Source organism: Eublepharis macularius, chromosome 18 (genome assembly GCF_028583425.1).
Source record: "Eublepharis macularius isolate TG4126 chromosome 18, MPM_Emac_v1.0, whole genome shotgun sequence".
Taxonomy (NCBI): domain Eukaryota; kingdom Metazoa; phylum Chordata; class Lepidosauria; order Squamata; family Eublepharidae; genus Eublepharis; species Eublepharis macularius.
In genome coordinates this window covers 15912596-15932317 of record NC_072807.1, presented here as the reverse complement: position 1 = coordinate 15932317, position 19722 = coordinate 15912596, and the positions used below count along the sequence as shown (strand labels likewise).

Genomic DNA, 19722 nt, shown 5'->3' with positions numbered 1-19722 from the left:
GAGGACCGTGAGAGAGGATCCGGCGGAGGCGATGGTCAGGGACTACCTCGCGGAGCCCTGCGAGTCGCTCTCCACCGATCCGCTCAGCTACTGGGCCAGGAAGGAGTCGGTCTGGCCGGACCTCTCCCTCGAGGCGCAGCGGCTGCTCTCATGCCCTCCGACGAGCGTGGAGAGCGAGCGCGTCTTTTCACATGCGGGCGACATTGTCGGCCCACATCGCACTCGCCTTCTCCCATGGAGAGTCGAGCAGTTGACCTTCCTGAAGGTCAACTCTCGCCTCTTCGATTTCTCAGGACTGGACTTCCAGAGTGACTGAGGTGAGCCCAACTTGTGGCCTGCATCCTCTATGAGTCCAATCCTTTGGAATCGCGCTCTCCCCTGTATAAAACCCTGTATATACAGTTAAAACCGGCCAGTAGAGGGAGGGTGGTTAGGAACCAGTGGCAAAGGGAAAACACCCAGCAATTTGAAAGCCCCCCCCCAGGGTATTCAAAACATCTCCCATCACTGAGACATACCCTGTGGGACCAAATTTATTATGAGAAATAATGCCCCAGAAACATGGATTGCTACTGGAGGGAGAAACAGGTTAGATAGGGATTGCTTAGGTGTTTTTATCAGATGAAATCCTTGTAAAAAAAAATTGTAGAAGAATTGTTGTACTGTTTTTTGAAAGTTGATGTTCCGTTCATGTAAAAAAAAGGAAAAAAAACCAAAAAAAATGTTGTGATTATGTTTTTTAAAAGTTGATTGAATGTTCATGAAAAAAAAAAACCCAAAAAAATGTTGTGATTATGTTTTTTAAAAGTTGATGTTCTGTTCATGTAAAAAAAAGGAAAAAAAACCAAAAAAAATGTTGTGATTATGTTTTTTAAAAGTTGATTGAATGTTCATGTTTAAAAAAAAAAAATTTTGATGTTAATGTTGGGTTTGCATGGTTGGGGGATGCGGGTAGAGTGGTGGATGGGCACCGGCCAATGATGATCTCTCACAGATGTTCCCAGGTAAATTCTGAGGCTGGTGTGGGGGTGGGGGGAGACCTCTGCAGAACTGCTCCAGAAATACCATTGTCCAGTGCCTTGGAAGTGCCCAGTTCAGCTTTGTGTGTCTGAACTGAAAGCACAGCCACAGGAAATGACATAGGTTCTGCTGGACCCTGTTGCAGTGGTTCCCCCCCCATTTAGTCATGTTATGGAGGGAGAGTTGTATTAGGCTGGTAGTTATGATCATCTTCTGTTTCCATGCCCTGTTGTGCCCGCTCACTATGTAACCTGCTGTAATGTTCAAAACTTTACTGTTTGTCCATTTCAAAAGAAAAATTGTGTTTAAGATTCTCTGATGTGTAGTTAATTGTGTTGTGTTGTGCTATGAGGGACAATAAGTGTAATATGTTGTGATTTGTTGACCACTTGTAATTTGAAAATGAGAAAATAAAGGTTTTTTAAACTTAATGATTGTGTGTCTGTGTTCCCTTCTTTGATGGGAGGTTGGTTCCCAGCATAGGGAACAATGGGGCAGGCTGGCCAGCCTGTTCCTGGGGTACTGGGTGTGGGGCAGCTGAGGGTGGTTTTGGTTCTGAGAGGGGCTGAGTGGAGGATTTGGGTCTGTGTGTGGCAGCTGGGGTGGGGGAACTGGGTTTGTGTGGGGCTGTAAGGAGTGGACTATGGGGGATGAGAGCACTGGTTGTCCCTTGTGCCCAAGTAGGCCCCTGCTACTGTCCTGGTGTGGGCTTCCATGCCTCTATCAGTTGCTGGCCCTCCTTTGCCATCTTTTTCTGAAATTTTCCTAGGGCTGCCAAACTCCTGGTTGGGCTTGAGTTCAGGTTAGAGAGAGTAGTTCCCTACAGAGAAACTGGCTGCTTCCAAGGGCAATCTCTTTAGAGGGCAAATGCGGACCATGGATTCTGGGGGAGATCCCTACTCAGATTTTCCTTTCCACAAGTCCCACCCCCAAATTGCCAGTAACTTCCAAGGCCAGAGTTTGCCACCCCAGAGAGATCCTGTTCCCACCCTCTTAGCCTTGGCATGAAAGTTGTAGCCCCCATGGAACGCTTCCAGGTTCCTGATTCCAAGCCCAATGACACCAATGTAAGACAATCCAGACCTCCATCAAAAATGGATTTTAAGTAGCAGTGGGATTGGGCTGCATTTCAGTCATTCACATATCTGGTTGTGTTCCCAAACATTTAGCTTATGTTTTTTTAAATCAGCGTATGGCACTTAAGGACACTTTTAAATGGTTCTAAAAACATTTTTTTATTATGAAGTATTTAATGTGGCATTGATCAAGGGCAGGCCTTTTGGCCAAATGAGCAGTATCAGTACAGTAAAATTTAGACAAAGCTCATAGGAGGAAAAAGCATTCACTCTGTGAAGTGGGAAGAAAGTTTCAATTTACATGTACCATGGACTCCGAAAAAGACATGTAAGTGGCATCCAGACCAAATCAGGCCTGCTTTCTCCCTTGAAGATATCAATTGATGATAGTGCTTATGTCACATCATGAGAAGACAAGGTTCACTAGAAAAGACAATAATGCTAAGAAAAATTGAAGGCAGTAGGGAAAAGAAGAATACCCTAGATGTGGTAGATTGACTTCGGTTTGCAATACATGGACAAGGTTTTTGGGATACTGTGGAGCTCAATATAATTCTAAAGTACACCACAAGTGATTTGAATGCATAAAACATACAGACACATACACATAAAATGTATATACCCCCTCCCCACCAAATTAAAGGTTTATCTTATGCCCCGGTTTTCTCCCCCATGGGAACCTAGAGTGGTTTACACATTGCTGTTCTCCCTTGATTTGTTTCACCCTCATCACAACCAGGCTAACAATAGACAGCTGCTCCATGCCTCACATTGGAGTGACTCCACCGATGGCCTTCTTAGTTGTTGGAGGGGGTGGAGGGGGGGAGGAAGGAAACAACGCACTCCTGCCCACTCTATCTGGGGCCTAGGTGACCAAATTGCTTGGCCTTGGCAAGGAGCCAGTGGTGGGGCGGCACTGGTTCTGGGGCCCCGTCCAGAACATTTGTCCAGGGCCCCAAAATCACCTAGACTGCCTCTGGAAAACACAACACAATTGTTTACTTAGGCTGAGCCAAGAACATCCATCAAGCCTACAAGGCACAGAATCAGAGTCTGCCAGATTCTAGACCAACTCTCTAGCCATTGCACTACAGTGGATATCTAAAAATTGTTCATACCCCCACCAGCAACTTGAACATTTTTCTCCAAAAGGCACAACTTGGCTGGGTCTCAAAAAGGACTATGATGCATGGGCCTGTCAATGCATACTGGTACTAAGGCTCTGGCCGGGGGGAGGGGGGCATTGTGCCAATGCCACCCTGGCTTTGGAAGGGGACAGTAAAATAGAAAAAATAATCTAGTTTCAGTGCCTCCCCCCCTTCTCTGTCTCTCTCTCTCTCTATAATGTGAGTGAAAACATTACTATACCATCACTGAAGCCTACAGGATACTTAGGGTCTGTTCACACACGCATGATCATTTAATGGCAATGCTCTGGCATGATGATGTCTGTTCTAGGAGGTGATGTGATCATCACACAAGGCTGGGGAGCACGCACAATTCACAGCAGGCAGATTTGGGCCACAAGGGATCCTGCTTTGGCCTGTAGGGCCCAAATCAGCCCACTGCAAAGCACAGGCATACTCTCAGGGCAGCCAGATGACATCAGTGACATCACGGCAGCAGCCCCTGGAGCGTACCTTGAAGGCTCATTCACTGACTTTCCCCCTTCGGGGTGATAGGTGAGAGTGGGGGATCCCCCACCAAGGGGAAACGGATCCCTAATTGTGTCTGAGGTTGTGGAAATCAAATGGGTCATTACCTCCATATTGCTTCTGTCTTTGAGGGACTTACATGCACATTATATTTAACTCCAGATTTCTTGATTGTCAAGGAATGCATGTGGTGGGGGGTGGGGGGAAGGGTGGGAGAAGGGCACCTGAGGGTGAGGGTGGCATTTGGCATGCAAAATGCCACCCCTGGCAAGACAAGCCTCTCCCAGCTGTCAGTGGTAGAGATGAGAGCAGAGCACCCACTTGGGGAGGCCATGAAATGGCCCCCCCAAGTGGGAGCAGGCTGAGCCTTGGTGGGGGGATGGGAGGAAGGGTGGGAGAAGGGCCCCAGAGGGTTGGGGGGGGATTTTGTTGCTGTGGTTCCCCCCCATTAAGTCATGTTATGGAGGGAGAGTTGTATTAGGCTGGTAGTTATTATGATCATCTTCTGTTTCCATGCCCTGTTGTGCCCGCTCACTATGTGACCTGTTGTAATGTTCAAAACTTTACTGTTTGTCCATTTCAAAAAAAAAATTGTGTTTAAGATTCTCTGATGTGTAGTTAATTGTGTTGTGTTGTGCTATGAGGGACAATAAGTGTAATATGTTGTGATTTGTTGACCACTTGTAATTTGAAAATGAGAAAATAAAGGTTTTTTAAACTTAATGATTGTGTGTCTGTGTTCCCTTCTTTGATGGGAGGTTGGTTCCCAGCATAGGGAACAATGGGGCAGGCTGGCCAGCCTTCTCTGCGGGTGGTGGGGGGGTCAGGGGGGTGGTTGTCTGTGTGCCAGGGCAGGTGCTCTTTCCCAGGGACGATTTGGCACTGCCACCATTGTGGCACCCCTTGTCTGTGCAGAACTGCCCTGGGAAAGAGAGTTTAGGGGTTCCCAAAAGGGGAGGGCAGGCCAGCCTGTACCTGGGGTTATGGTGGGTGTGGGGCAGGTGGGGGTGGATTTGGGTCTGTGAGGGGCTACTGGGGGGATTTGGGTCTGTGTGTGGCAGCTGGGGTGGGGGAACTGGGTTTGTGTGGGGCTGTGAGGGGTGGACTTTAGGGGCTGAGAGCACCTACTTGGGGAGGCCATGAAATGGCCCCCCCAAGTGGGAGCAGGCTGAGCCTTGGTGGGGGGTGGGAGGAGGGGTGGGAGAAGGGCCCCAGAGGGTTGGGGGGCATTTTGCATGCAAAATGCCACCCCTGGCAACACAAGCCTCCCCCAGCTGTCAGTGGTAGAGATTAGAGCACCTACTTGGGGAGGCCATGAAATGCCCCCCCCCAAGTGGGAGCAGGCTGAGCCTTGGTGGGGGGTGGGAGGAGGGGTGGTAGAAGGGCCCCTGAGGGCTGGGGGGCATTTTGCATGCAAAATGCCACCCCTGGCAAAGGAAGCCTGCCTCTTCATTTTTTCCCCATAGGAAATAATGAAGAGAGATCAGCAGCAGCATGCTAACAATATGCTGCTCCTTTGCTTTCTTATGGGGAGGATGGGGGGACCTGCTTTGGGGGGCCATAACATGGCCCCCCAAAGTCCAATCTGTCTGAAACTTGGGTAGTTGTTAGAGAAGGGTTAGAGGAAGGTCCCCACCAATTTTGGGCTTATTTGGTGGGAAAATGCCTCCTCCAGGCGTCCTGAAAGACGGAGGCATTTTCCCAGCAAAAAAACCCGAAAGAATCCCGAAAGAATGCCGAAATAATGCCGAATCCCGAATCCCGAAAGAGATTCTTGTTTCGGCTTTCGGCTAATGACGGTAGAGAATCTTGTTTCGGGTAATCCCGAAACAAGAAAGCCGAAAGTTTTTTCCTTGCACACCCCTAGTTCTAACTATGCCTACATTTTTATCTATATAAGATTTTTTATCTTGACTTGGTTTGGTCTCACTGCTGAATTCCCATTTTGCTGATGGGGGCGGGGGGGGTATGACTAGCTAAGATATAATCACTTGCCCCAAGGCCACAGAATGAGCCCCTCAGTGGTGGAACTTGAACCCAGCTCTTGCGGGTCATTGAATGAGAACTGCTGGTATTTTTAAATGAAGTATATCAACTCCTGAATTGGATTATAGGTGCCCTCTCCTCGGTTCACTCGGTTCAAAATCACAATACAAACTAATTAGAATTTATTCTGGTAGGAAGGCAAATTTTGACCTCACTGCGGAGTAAACCTGAACTTTATCAGTCAAGGGCAAGATTAAGGAAAGCAAGCACTGAACCTCCTGACCTTCCATTGCTAAACTCACCTCAAAAACACTTAAGAATACAGAACAATCAGGAAACCATCAAGCTTTTTCCAAATGTCCCTTTAATTGTCCCCCGATGAAGACGTATTTTTGCATATTTAGCAATCCCATTTAATCTCAGTACTTCTGCTGGAAAATGACAAGGGATTTTGCACAATCTCTTTTGTGGTTAAATTTGCCTCTAATTACATTTACCTTACCCCAAAGTCCTCATGTAGATTACGGCCTGTTGTGAAACCCTGGAATATGAAGGAAAACTCATCCCTCACCCCCGATTTACTTGGTTCAATTGGGATCAAGATTCTACTCTTGATACTTCAAGGATTGTCTCTTCCTGCATGAGGAAGCTCTGGGCTTCCCAGCAAAATCTATGATCAATACTCCTGTTGTGTAAGGCATGCCCTGCCACACTTTTTCAGTGGCTGCACCATGGCCATTTTCACACGTCTTGCCGGCCGTACAAACGGCAGTCTTTCTAGAGCGATTTCCTGTCATGACTCCGATTTGTGGCGCGATTCACACCACAAACCGGCGTCATGACGGAAAATTGCACCAGGAAGACACCGCCGTTCCGGGAGTTTTACACGATTTTGCGTGGCCGGTAAGATGAGTGAAAATGGTCCATGCCTCTGGAACAGCCTCCTAGAATATGTCAGGCGGCTCCTACCCCCACCCCACCCCCAGCTCCCTGGCAAGAAATTATTTCGGAGAGTTTTGGGGGCTGCCTACATGTAAAAGGGGAATACCCCGTTGGGGCATAAGGTTTTTAAAGTTAGCTTTTCATTCTTTTTATAGCTGTTGTTTAAATGTTTATTATTTGATCAAATTGTTTTTATATCGTTACTCACATTGGGTCCTGCGGTGACTGGTAGGAAGGCAGGCATACAAATATTTAAATGCATATATCAATACTTTCCTTTATTGTACAGCTAAACAATGGTCTTCTAGGATATGAACTGTTTCACGTCCAGCTTTTTTCTTGTTTAAACTTGCCATGTGCTCTGAAGTGTGCGCTGCAGTCCCGGTATTGTATTACCAGACACTTTCATTAAAATATATATACTAGTCCTCCATAACCTAGTAGGAGGGTAGCTGAGATGCATCACTTGCAGGAAAGAGTGTGACGGGTGCAGGAGCTTTGCTGGCTGGTATGTGTGTGAGAGAGAAAATAACAAACTTACACTCTCAGGTTTGGCTTAGGTTTAGAAAAGAAATGAGAGTTCTTTATTGTAGCAACTCCATACTCGGATTGGGTAGAGGAGAGACAGATTCCTATCTATTTGTCTAGTCTAAGGATGGCACTGGATTGCAGGCCAGGTCCTGCATCCGTGGTGCAAGGTGGAGAAGAGAGGAGTGGTACTGGTTTGACAAAGAGAGGAAGAAGAAGGATGTAAGAAGGAGGAAGTCCTGAGATTAGCAATCAACATGTCAAAGGATAGTTCAGGGCAGTAACGACTTGAGTAGAGAGTAAACAGATCCCTGACACTCTATCTTTCTAACTTTCTGGTTTGACCCCCTCTGAAACCTGAGGAAGGGACAGCGTTTATCTTCTTTTTCTAAGAACCTTAAGAAAAATTATGACATTGTCAATCAAGCATCCCTTTCAGGCCAGGCTTGGTGGAAATCGGCTGCTTTTCATCCTCCTTTTATTCCCCGACAATTTTATAGCATGGTTGCTGCAACACGGGTGACCTTTGGAATAAACCCACCAAGATTAGAAGTGGGAAATGGGCATTCTAATCCTGGGGGGGGGGGAGATTAATTGGGGCTCGAAAGCCTTTCTCAAATATCAGAAATGCAGCCACTAAGCCTATGAAGAATAGTTTACGAGGGATGCGGGAGGGAAGACAGAAAATGCGTGGGAAGCTGTGATGAAACTGGAAGGGGTGTTCATTTCAGGTGACGGAGTTTAATGTGAAGATACAGTGGACTGTATCATTTCAGACTGCAGGTATGGGACACCCACCTCTCTATTATGTTTTTATTCTGCCCTTTCTCCATGGAGCTGTGGGTGGCATACATGCATTTCCTCTCCTCTCTTTATTGATTTTCAAAACAAATTAAATTTCCATGGAAAACAACCAACAACTCCTGAAGAAAGGGACTGGAACAGCCTGTTCCCTGCTGTGGTATCGTCTTTCTTACTGGGATTTCTTCTGATTAAAAAGAAAACATTCAAAAATGTGGTTTCCCTGTCCACAGTCTGCAGTGGTACAACCCATCCTAATGCTAGAGGACTCCTCCACCTCATGCCCACATCAGGTTGTCACATACGTATGTCCAGGGCTTTTTTTCTGGGAAAAGAGGTGGTGGAACTCAGTGGGTTGCCCTTGGAGAAAATGGTCACATGGCTGGTGGCCATGTGACCATGGCTGCAGGAAGTCCATCCCCTGTTGCCTAGGAAACTAATTGACTGGCACCAGGCTGTCTGCAGTCACAAACCAAAAAATGAACCAAACGAACCAGCCTAAAGTTTGTGGCAGTTCATCAGAAATGGGATCTGACGAACCACGGTTCGCGAACCACAAACCGGCCTGGTTCGTGCTTAATTTTGGTTCGTATTTCGGTTCGTGCCATCTCTATTCACAAGCACAGGAAGGCAGGACAGCCACTACGCACTTGTGTAAGTGCCCAGAGCCTGCCAAATAGACTGAGGTGACTGCAGGAACGCACAGCATCTGGTAAGGGCTGAAATTCCCCAGTGCCCCCCAGTCCAGGACATAGTTGATGTTCAAGAACATAAAATAAGAGCAAGTCCTTTCCTCTTTGCCTCGGTTTCTCATTTGCAACATGGAGGACGTAATTTGTTAGGTTTCTAAGGTCACTTTCAAAAGAGCTTTTTATCATGGGTTTCGCTGCCAAAATGTAGTGGGCGGAGGGGGTTGTTCATTTGTTTGTTTTGTATCTTTAAAGCAAGTCTTATCTAATCTGTTTGCCTTTTGTGTGTTCTCTGGTGGTATTCCAAACCACTTTTGATCAGATGTTTCCCTTTGATACGATATATCCATTGGGTGACTGTCCCCTTACATGGCACTGCCTTTGCCAAGCTGAGTTCTCTTTGCAGACCTCATCTCCTAACAGAAAAGAGCTGTGTGAAGGGTTGCTTTGCCCCTGTGGGGACTTCTACAGTGCATTCCTTTTAAGGCCTGATCCCCCCTCCCCTCCTTCTTTTAAATGGTGCCTCCCACCTTGCAACAGAGAAAAATGGGGATAAGGCAGCAGTGTGAAAGTGCCTTATGTAGGATTGCCAGCCTCCAGGTGGGGGCTGGAGATCTCCTGGAATTACAACTGATCTCCAGACAACAGAGATCAGTTCCCTGGAGAAAATGGCTCCTTTGGATGGTGGACTTTATAGCTATATACTCTGCCAAGGTCCCTCCTATACTAAAACCTCATCCTCTCCAGACTTCAATCTTAAATCTCCACCCTCAAATCTCCAGAAATTTCCCAACCGAGAGTTGGCAACCCTAGCCTTATGCATCTGACGAAGAGAACTGTGATTCTCGAAAGCTTATGCTACAGTAAAGTTGGTTAGTCTTAAAGGTGCTACTGGACCGTTTTCTATTTTGCTACTACAGACTAACACAGCCTTATGAGAGTAACCTAGCCAATTGCTAATACAGTAGCTTGACTCCAGAAATTGTGATATGAAGCAAATTGCCTAGATACAAATTCCACCGAACTCAATAGGACTTATTACACATTCAATCCCAATGTGCAATATGGAAATTGCAACAAACAATAAACAAGCCTAAATAAATAATAAGTGTTTTAGGACCTGAAGCAATGCCAACTTTGCAGGGGGTGGAGGGAGTAGTCAAAACTCTTGATTTTCTGCTGCATCGCAAACCTGCTCTCGATATTTCTATACCCGTTGGTAAGAACTCATGGTATGCATGACAAACACACTTCAACCACAATAAATTAGCAATTCCCAGGCTTAACAACCCCTCCTGGACTAATTGCCAGAGATTATTGTATATTATGAGAGTGCGATGATACTAATGCCGAAATATGCTCCAGTGATTATGTTGCTATCTTCAATAACCAAGCTGTTTAAATGTCAGTGCCGAGAAGGCTCTTTAGCGGGAGATGAAATGTTATTTTGGAAACAGGCTGGAAGAACTTTAATAGCCTCCAACCTTTTCAGGAATGTTACTTTGAACAAGTTGTTATTTTTGTGTCTAGGTTATAAACACCAAAAGGGCCTCACTTGAACCCTTTATGGGGTTTTATGTTGTAGAATGGGTGTGAAAAATTGTACAGGATGCCAAATTGGAGCCCTTTCCATTTGGGCCAAAAATGCACTGGAGAAAGCCACATCGTTCAGTGTGTCATATCTGGTACATATAAGCTATGGGGTGGAGGTTTGGTTTTAACATTCAAAGGAGCTACAAAGATGCAGGCAGCCAATCCTGCCCCTCTGTCATCTTTCCTCCCTGAGAGCCACTGCGGTTTCATCTAATGATGAATTTTGTAATCATCTGGTTCAGAATATGAAACAGTCCAACTCAAAATGCTTGACTGCAGATAACTCGGTCACCATTTTCCTTGAAAAGTTTCCCCCAGGTCATAACATTGAGTCTTTGTGTATGCTCAGTCTAGGTTTAGCAGAACAGGCACCTAAACCCAGCTTTGTTTGTAAGCAAATGCAAAGTAATTCCTTAATGTTAACCTCTGACTCTTAATGGACACTCTCTGATTTGTGTATACTGTGACACCACAACAACAGTCTTTTGCTTTGGGGAGCAGCAGTTCTTACGGGGCCATTTCTATTGATTCTTGCAAATGCTCTATCAAAATTTTCTCTTTCAGACATCTCTTGTTCCCAAGTATGTAAATTTTGCAATGGGAAAGTCTTGAATTTTAGGGGAGGCAGGGTTCCATTATAGCTTGTGCTGGGAGCTACAATTTCTTGATGGCAATATAAAAAAGTATATGCATGCAGCCTCATCAGTGCACATGAGCGAGAATTCTCTGAAAACAAGAGTTTTTGCTACAGGTTCACCAAAGGTCCTAATTACTGAACCAATTCTGAACCATACTGAGGGGAATTGTCTGCTATTTTTCTCTCAATGTGGTTTCAATAACAAATGAGCTCTGCTAGTGTCTGGTGAGATGGGAACAGGAGAAGGGGGAGGGTAAAGCTCACATTACACGCCCTTCGTTGTAAAAATGACCCTGTCCACCCATTTATGTGTGAATGGGGCAGACAGATGAATACAGAAACATGGCTGTCCCCATCATACCAAGTTATTTCACAACCTTTTGCCCACCAAGGCCTTAAAACTGGAATAAAATATGGAATAAAACATTTAGAAGACCCTTCCTGTTTATAAAGCCAAATGTTTTTAATGTTGCCAATTCAGGGATTCATTTCTTGAATTGTGGACCTCTCATGTCCTCTTGGAAGGAAGGAAGGAAGGAAGGAAGAACAAAGCCCAGGACTTACCATGTATCCTGGAGCGCAGGTGCACTTTCCGGTAATACTGTCACAATCGGCTCCATTTTGGCAGCGGCAGGCAAGCTGACAGCTTTCACCATAGAAACCCAGAGGGCAAGTTTCGTTGCAGTACAGCCCAGCCCATCCAGCTTTACAGTTGCACTCCCCAGACAGAGGATGGCAGCTGAGAAGAAGGGAGGACAGATATTAGTGAGAGGCAGCCGTGGAAAGGGGGAAGGAAACCTTCTCTGTTTAAGAAACAGCAGCAGCATTTCAGAGCAGGAAGAAAGAGATAAAATGCACATGGAAACCTATCTCTTGCCTGCCCGTGAATCATTCCCCCACAACTCCAAACTCCTGAACTGCTGTGATGTCACGGAATGTTTATGACATCCGCAGGGCCACCACAAACTTGTAACATGGGCCCTCACACATGCATGATCCTATTCCATACATGCCATCTCATAGATCATGTAATAAAACTTGTCATTTCTAACGTGTCCCAGATAAAAGAGGAGAACTATGCATGACATCCTGGGAGGAAGGGTAGAAAAGAAACGTGGGGGCAATCTAGCGATCAGTATCATAGTTAGAGGCTTGCAGCCTCACCCAGGCCCTGGTAAAATGTATCCATCTCCCATTCACTCACTACATACCTATGCTTGGGACCCTGGAAATATTCACAAACATTTTTATTGAACAGAGGGTGCCTGCCAGCAATAGAAGGTTAACCATTTCTGTGAGGGAAGTAAAAAACTAGTTTAGATCAGTGGAAAAGAGCAAGAGTTCAGTAGCACCTATAAGATGTATCTGAAGAAGTGAGCTGCAGCTCACGAAAGCTCATACCCTACCACCAATTTTGTTAGTCTTATAGGTGCAACTGGACTATTGCTCTTTTCCACTGCTACAGACAGACTAACAGGGCTACCCATCTTGATCTAGTTTAGATCAGTGAAGCTAAAGAAAAAGACCCAGATAGACCAGGCTAACCCAAACTTGTCAGATCTCAGAAGCTAAGCAGGGTCAGCCTTAGTTAGTAATTGCATGGGAAGAAGAAGATCAGGGCTGCTACTTGCTATGCAGAGGTAAGCAATGGCAAAGCACCTCTGATTGTCTCTTGCCTTGAAAACCCCATAATGGGAGGCAAGGGTCACCATAAGTTGGCTGCAACTCGACAGCACCTTCCACCAAACAGAAAGGTACGTAATGCTCTGTCGAAAAAATTAGTTTTGTGGCTGTCATACGCTTCTTCATAATATTCTAACTAATTAAAACAATTCATCAGCTTAATAAAAAGCAGTTGCCACATTTCCGCTTGACAAAACACTCCTTGAAATTATTCGCTGCCCAGATTGCACCTCTTAAGGTTTAGAAAAAAAGTAATAAAAAACAGGAGTTTAACAGCTCCCCTCCCTCTGCGTCGATTAATCTTCCCATAATAGGAACAGAAAACGAAAAAGCAAAGAAACAGTTTCGAGCTTCCCTCTGTTTGCGGTTTTCCTCCTAGGGCTCACAACCCTGCGTTTTCCACCAGCATCACGTCAGACGGCTAAATTAAATCTTTCAAAATTAATGTATGTTCCCAGCAATCTGAATTGCTTTGTTACAATTCAATCGAGGAGGGGAAAAAACAGAATGCTTTTCTGTTCCTAAGAAGCGTCTAATAAAAAAACAGGTGGAAGCTCAGGCTCCGCTCCAACATTCCTCATCTTCTCAGTTCATTTCTCAGCTCTCCTCTGCACAAACTGACTTTGGCTCCCAAGAGCAACTCAGTGGCCTGGGATCCCATTTACTTAATGAACGGGCCATGGACTGGATCTTGCAGAATTTCATTCATTCATTCATTCATTCGCTTCATATTCCGACCTCTCCTGCAAACAGCGGCACTTTCCTTCAACACAAGGAGCTTTCTGCTAACACAAGAGCCCACCCGAGTCGGCACAAAGCACTTAACATATTTTCTCACTGCTTTTCTCCTCAAAGGGACCCCAAACCCAACTTACAACAATCATTAAAAAAAATAATCAAAACATAATAAATCAAAAGAAAAAAAGACAACGAAACAAACGGGGGGAAAGCCAATTGTATCTTGGGCGGTCCTAAATCTTGTACGCCGACTTATCCAAGGTTACACAGGCCCTTGGGGCTCACACCTAAGGCCGTGCCCAAACTTTCTACCTGTAAACAGGAAGAGCAATTCCCTGGCACATCTCAGATGTTGTGGCTGGGAACAATGTTCTCCCCAATCTGCTTTCCCTGCTCACGGAGCAGCCTACTGGCATAAAATGGAGGAGCTGCCATAGATTTATGAGACCCAACTTCATGTCTCCTCCTTGCCAGCTGTCTTTATCGTAAACCCAGCAAAATGCCCATCTCGTGACAGCAGGAAATCCAGCACCCGTTCTTGTTATATCTGCTTTTATCTTCATACTTCCATCCCCATAAGCCGTGGCTGGGTGGTTGAGCATCTTGCTTTGCACGCAGAAGGTCCCAGGTTCAATTCATAGTATCTCCCGTTAAAAAGACTGGGTAAGAGGTGACGTGAAAGTCCTCTGTCTGAGTCCCTGGAAAGCCATTGCCAGTTTGAGAAGTCAGACCTTGCTAGACCAAGGGTCTGACTTTGTACAAGGCAGGTTTGAGTGTTCATCCTGGATTCTGCTGCATGTTCAGGGCTTTTTTTCAGGGGGAACGCAGGGGAACAGCGTTCTGGCACCTCTTGAAAATGGTCACATGGTATGCGCAAAAGTAGAAAGTACAAGAAGTGCCAACTATCGAGGACTGGATTTACAAATTGCTGTACATGGCGGAGATGGATAAACTGACAAGAAAACTAAGAGACCTTGATCCAGGACAGTTTAACACAGATTGGGAGAAGCTGAAACAATATTTGGTGAAAAAATGGGAGGTGGGAGGAGAACTGTGGCAGTTTGAAAATTATTGAAGAAAAACAAAAGAAGAGAGAAGTGACTATACCGGGGGGAGGAGAGTTAAAGAAGAATTACTAAGCAATTATTCTATTTGATTATTCTATACAGTATTGAGTAATAGTTATTATGTGATATATAAGAATAGAAATTAATTAATTAATTATGTTGCTGGCAGATAGGGGTGTAATTGAGAATTAACAGAATTAAAATTCATGAATACAAGAAGGGAGGGAATGAGAAGTAGCATATAGAATATAGGTTAAATTGATTGACTTATGCTGAAGGTATTTTTGGTTATAGCGATATTTAGAAATGTGCAGAACAGGGGTCAAATTGATTGACTTTATGTTATAAAGATAAGAGATATAAGAGGAAGTAAAGAGTAACATATAGAGTATAAGTTAAATTGGTTGACTTATAAATGTATTCATCACTTATGAGTACTCAAGTTATGTATAGGGAGGGATAAATTGTTTGTCCCATATTGATGACATTAGAATGAATAAGTTAGAGTACAGGATATTGAGAATATTACCAGTATTATTACTATTGAATAATATGCCAGGAATATATTAGTTACTTGATAAGTGAAGGGAAACTGACTTAGCACTGTGTTATAATAGATTAGCTTAGAAGAGTGTGAAAGTATATGTTTAATGGACAAAATAAGTTGAAATGAGTAGGGGAAGAATAGACAAAGGGTTGGAAAACTGTTGGAAGTCAACAAACGGGGGGGAGGGAGGGGGTTAGAACTGGAATATTAGAGTATTTTGATTGTTATAAATGACAAAATATTTCTAATTCCAATAAAAATTTAAAAAAAGAAAGAAAATGGTCACAGTTGCAGAGGCCGGGAGGCTGGTGGCCCCGCCCCCTGATCTCCAGACAGAGGGGAGTTGAGATTGTCCTCCATGTCAGCAGGCAAACTCTCCTCTTTCTGGAGATCAGGGGCCACCAGCCACGTGACCATTTTCTCCGAGGGCAACCCACTGAGTTCCACCACCTCTTTTCCCAGAAAAAAAAGCCCTGTGCATGGTTCTAGTAGACAGTTGCAGGCAGAACCTTAGGAAACAACTCTCATCTTGACAAGGGCAAGTGCTCTCACAGTGCTACCTGGATTTAATAGGCATCCAAATTCTAAGCATCAAAAGGGTGACTTTGGAGAAGGTCGCTTGCCTCTCCGCTCCGGTGCCCCTCGCCTTGGAACTCTGACGGGCTTCTGAAGAGTTCCTTGGAAAGTCAAAAGCTCAAATACCATGGGATGGCTGAAAAGAACATCCACGGATCTACGGCTTGCTGCTATCGTTTTTGTTCCACGGTGACCAAGATAAGACTGAGCGGAATGACAGATTTTATCAACAGAGAGACTAGACTCATTTATTAAGAGGAGCAGATAGCATCTGGCGACGAGAATGCTTCAAGGCAAGACAATAGAATGCATGCAGACAAGAAGGTACAGGGAAGCTGGTGGTGAAGACCAGCCAGGCTGCATCAGCTGCACAAAACACAAGTATCCAACAGGGAGAGGAAATGCTAAGAGGGGCATTTATTCAATAACATTTAAACTCTTGGCTTTGGAAAAGTCAGCCTCCCTCCACTTTGGAGAACTCAGCTTAGTGGAGCCTAGACGGTAGTTCCTTCCAGAAACTGTAGCATTAAGTAAGTTGGAGAAAGAATACTTCAATGAAAACAACTGTACCTAATACATAATTTGGGGTCCTTATACTAATATTTGGGGTCTTTATACTAATGTGACCACTTGGGCCCAGCGGGATTTATTATCATTCCACCAAGCCTGCAAGACGGAGATATTCCGCCTATGCTAGTGGGTGATATAAAAAGATGCCAGTTGACCAACGCATCTGTATATGTGGTTTTCAGCGGAGGATCTCCCTCGTTATATCCTGGCTTGCCCTCTATACACAGAACCTAGGAATAAATTCCTGGCTAAGATCTTGCTTGCTCTGCATCCCTTGTCTGTCTCTGATAAGATTGTTACGATGCTCTCCGACAAGGATCCCTTTATTTCACTAAGATTGGCGCTCTTTGCTTTAGCTGCTAGGAAGATCAGAGCAAAGGAATCAGCCATTGATTCACTGTGATTGCTTTTAGAAGGTTTTATTAATTTTAAAGTTTTTTTTAGTAGGGCATTTTATGTGGTTTTGAAGTGTTTGATTACCTGATCATTTTGATTATGTATTATACTGACATTCGAGAGTGTTTTGATATTGTGAAGGCCAACGGCCATATACAATAAAACGAATCTGATCCGAGATATTCCGCCAGGACATTGGTGGTTGAGGCAGGTGGGGCTCCAACTTGGCCCCAGAGTGGCTGTATACGGGACTGTGCCATGTGTGCTGCTGAGGAGGAATCTGTAAGTTGTATCTGTTTTTAATGCCACCAGTTTTATCTGTTTTGTTTGATGTTTTTTAAACTCTGGCAACTCTCTTCCTGGTAGCTCCCTCAGGACCAGACCAGACATATGCTGGAGAGGTCCTTCTTCAGGGAACTGAACTTCTCAAGGAAACAAAGGCTCATACTAAAAATACCTCCTAGTACATCCCTGTTTTGGCATTTAGCCGAATTCCATGAGGCAGTTCAGTCTATAACCATCTCACAAACTTCCAGTGATGTAGTTTTAGAAATAATTTCTTTCAGTCTTCCAAGCTCTTGGAAGAGACCTGAAAATTATTTTAGAAATAATTTCTTTCAGTCTTCAAGTCTTGGGAGAGACTTGAAAATTCCACTCCTGACCCACAGAGAGCTGGGCAGGTTCAGGGGCACAATGAATCAATTGGGGACTTTGGAAAGGGATGGATTATCTCTAGAAGTGGGCACGAACAGAAATATGAACCAAAGTTTGTCACGAACCGGATCGGTTCGTGGTTTGCGAACCAGCGGTTCATGGGAGCTCATTTCTCATGAACCGTGATGAATTTTAGCCTGGTTCATTTGGTTCTTATTTCGGTCTGTCACTGCAGGCAGCCTGACGCCCATCTGTTTCCTAGGCAACAGGGGGATGGACTTTCTGCAGACCTTCTGCTGACCTGGAAGTGACATTTTCACAAACCAAACGAACCAGTTCACGAACCAGGGCAAGTTGGTGGTTCGTGAAACACGACGAATCATGAACCGCACAGTTCACAATTTTCCCAGTTTGTGCCCATCTCTAATTATCTCCCGTTAACAGGCAAGTGGACCAGATACTGCGAATCCTTGAGGGCATGGACCTGCAAATGATGGCTCCAGCATCATCCAGCATGTAATGCCAGCAACTTCTGGTTATGACGAACAGAACTCTACTTTGATGTGCAGCTCTGTAGCGAGTTAGATGATTCCAGCCTCCCGGCCTGTGTTTCATACAGCTATGAATGGGACCCGTCTCCAGAGACTCAGCTTGCTCTCAGTAAAAGAAGAAGAGTGCTGCTTTGGGCCTCAGACAAAGGACACTAATGCCACACCTCCGCATTTCCATTACCAAATCAGTCGCTGTTTCTCCTAAAGGCTCCATTACGAAGGTAGCAGACCTCCCCTCCTACAATTATGGAGTGTATGTGAGTGCGTGTGCGTGAGAGACAGAATGAAACAAGGGCGAGGGTGTGGAGCACTCTGTGTAGTAGCTGTTGCTCAATAGATGGCTCAATACAGAATGCAATCTGGCACTTTCAAAAAAGAAGATCAAACCTGTCAGTTAAGGCATATTGGGTAGGTGGGATGTTGGAGTAACTGGTTTGTGAAGGGAATGGCAAGCAAAGATTTTTTTTTTTATGGCGCTAAAGGGCTTCTTAGAGATGCTGTACAAAAAAATGGTAGAGGTGAACATCTGCCAGTAACCCAAATGCAAAGCACATGCTGATTTATGCCAACCCATTAAAACAACTGCGCAGAATGCTCCTGTCAGTTTATATATATATTACTTATTGCGAGTCCTTGTTGCGTGCCACTTCTTAATAAAGGACTCGCAACTACCACAATTTGGGCTGTGGAAACGTTAGGGGTTTTTACATTTATTTAATGTCAGTTACCTGTAATGTTTAGTTGTATATTTCCAGTTATGCAAACAGACTTCCTTATACAGAGAGGGCTGGTAATGCCACGCACAGGGGCTGGCTCTCTCTGCTCTGCCCCATTCTATTACTTGTGCAGCGTTGCCCCAAATCCAGTCCGGAGGAGTCCTTATATAACCTCATGGTCCGGGAAAGCTGATGTCAGACCACAGAATATCCAGCAACATTACTTCCGGTCTGTGAAGATCCACCTCTGGTCCCCAGTACCTCTTTACAGTGGTCCTTAGATCCAAACCTTATGCAGTGCAAGTGATTCCAAACTGTATCTTCTGTTTCTTTTTGAAATTTTAAAACAAGTGACCAAGGCTATGACTATGATTAGCCATGTTGGATGCAGGGATATTTAACCCTTTCTTCCTGGGCTGATTAAAATTGCCCGTTCTCCTAAGCGGCTACTAGACGCATGGAGGGAAAAAATAAAGGTACAGCTTATTTTTACTTATTTGATACGTTTTAAACTCGTTTTAAACTAATTTTTATTTGTTACATTTTATGTTCCATCCGCACAGCAACCCTGCCAGGTAAGTTAGGCTGAGAGAAACTGTGACTGGCTCGAGGTCATCCAGAAAGCTTCTAGGCTGACCAGGGGCATTTAGGGCTGAACCCGCTACAATGGAAAGTGGAAATTAGGTCTCCCATGTATTCTTCTATGTTAAGGAGCAATGAAGGGAAGGAGAGGTTTAACCCTGTCCCCATACAGCATTTGCACAAGTGAAATCCATTCTCCTGAGAAGTTATCAGCTCTGGACCCGAATTTGAGAAGATTGTGTTTTTGTTATCAGACATTGGTAACCATGTATTTTACAGATTCTCTCAGTTTGCACTTTCAGCCTAGAAGATGACATCTAAGGTGGTTCTGAATGGAGCAGCCTCATGATTTCTGGAATTGCTTGATTTATTGCACCGTTTTATTTCATTCATTTTAACTTTGATTCTGCATGTAAACTGTTCTTAGCTGATGTGACCTAAGGTTTCGTAAACTCGTGATGGCCTATGGCTATAAAACAATAAAATTTACTTTACATGTGAGAAGGGATGACCCTACCGTCCCCTATGACATTAATCCCAATACCTCCCAATGACTGTTTATTAATATTTTTAGAAATCAAGATCTAGGCTCTCTTATGTAAATGTGTAATCCAGCCCTTATTTAACAGGTTAAACTGGTTGAACAAATATAGCATGGTTAACTAGGACTCTTTTCATTTTAAAGGAAAGAGGAGACTTTCAGGAGCCTGTTACC

At 44.6% G+C, this 19722-nt stretch overlaps 1 protein-coding gene across 2 annotated transcripts in view; it reads right to left on the bottom strand.

Moving 5' to 3' along the window:
* MEGF11 (multiple EGF like domains 11) overlaps positions 1-19722 on the bottom strand; it is a 316522-nt gene that overhangs the window by 108888 nt on the left and 187912 nt on the right. For both annotated transcript variants that reach the window (XM_055002716.1, XM_055002717.1), the window contains exon 8: positions 11492-11666. In XM_055002716.1, coding sequence (XP_054858691.1) covers positions 11492-11666 — 175 coding nt within the window. The remainder of the gene's footprint in view (positions 1-11491; positions 11667-19722) is intronic.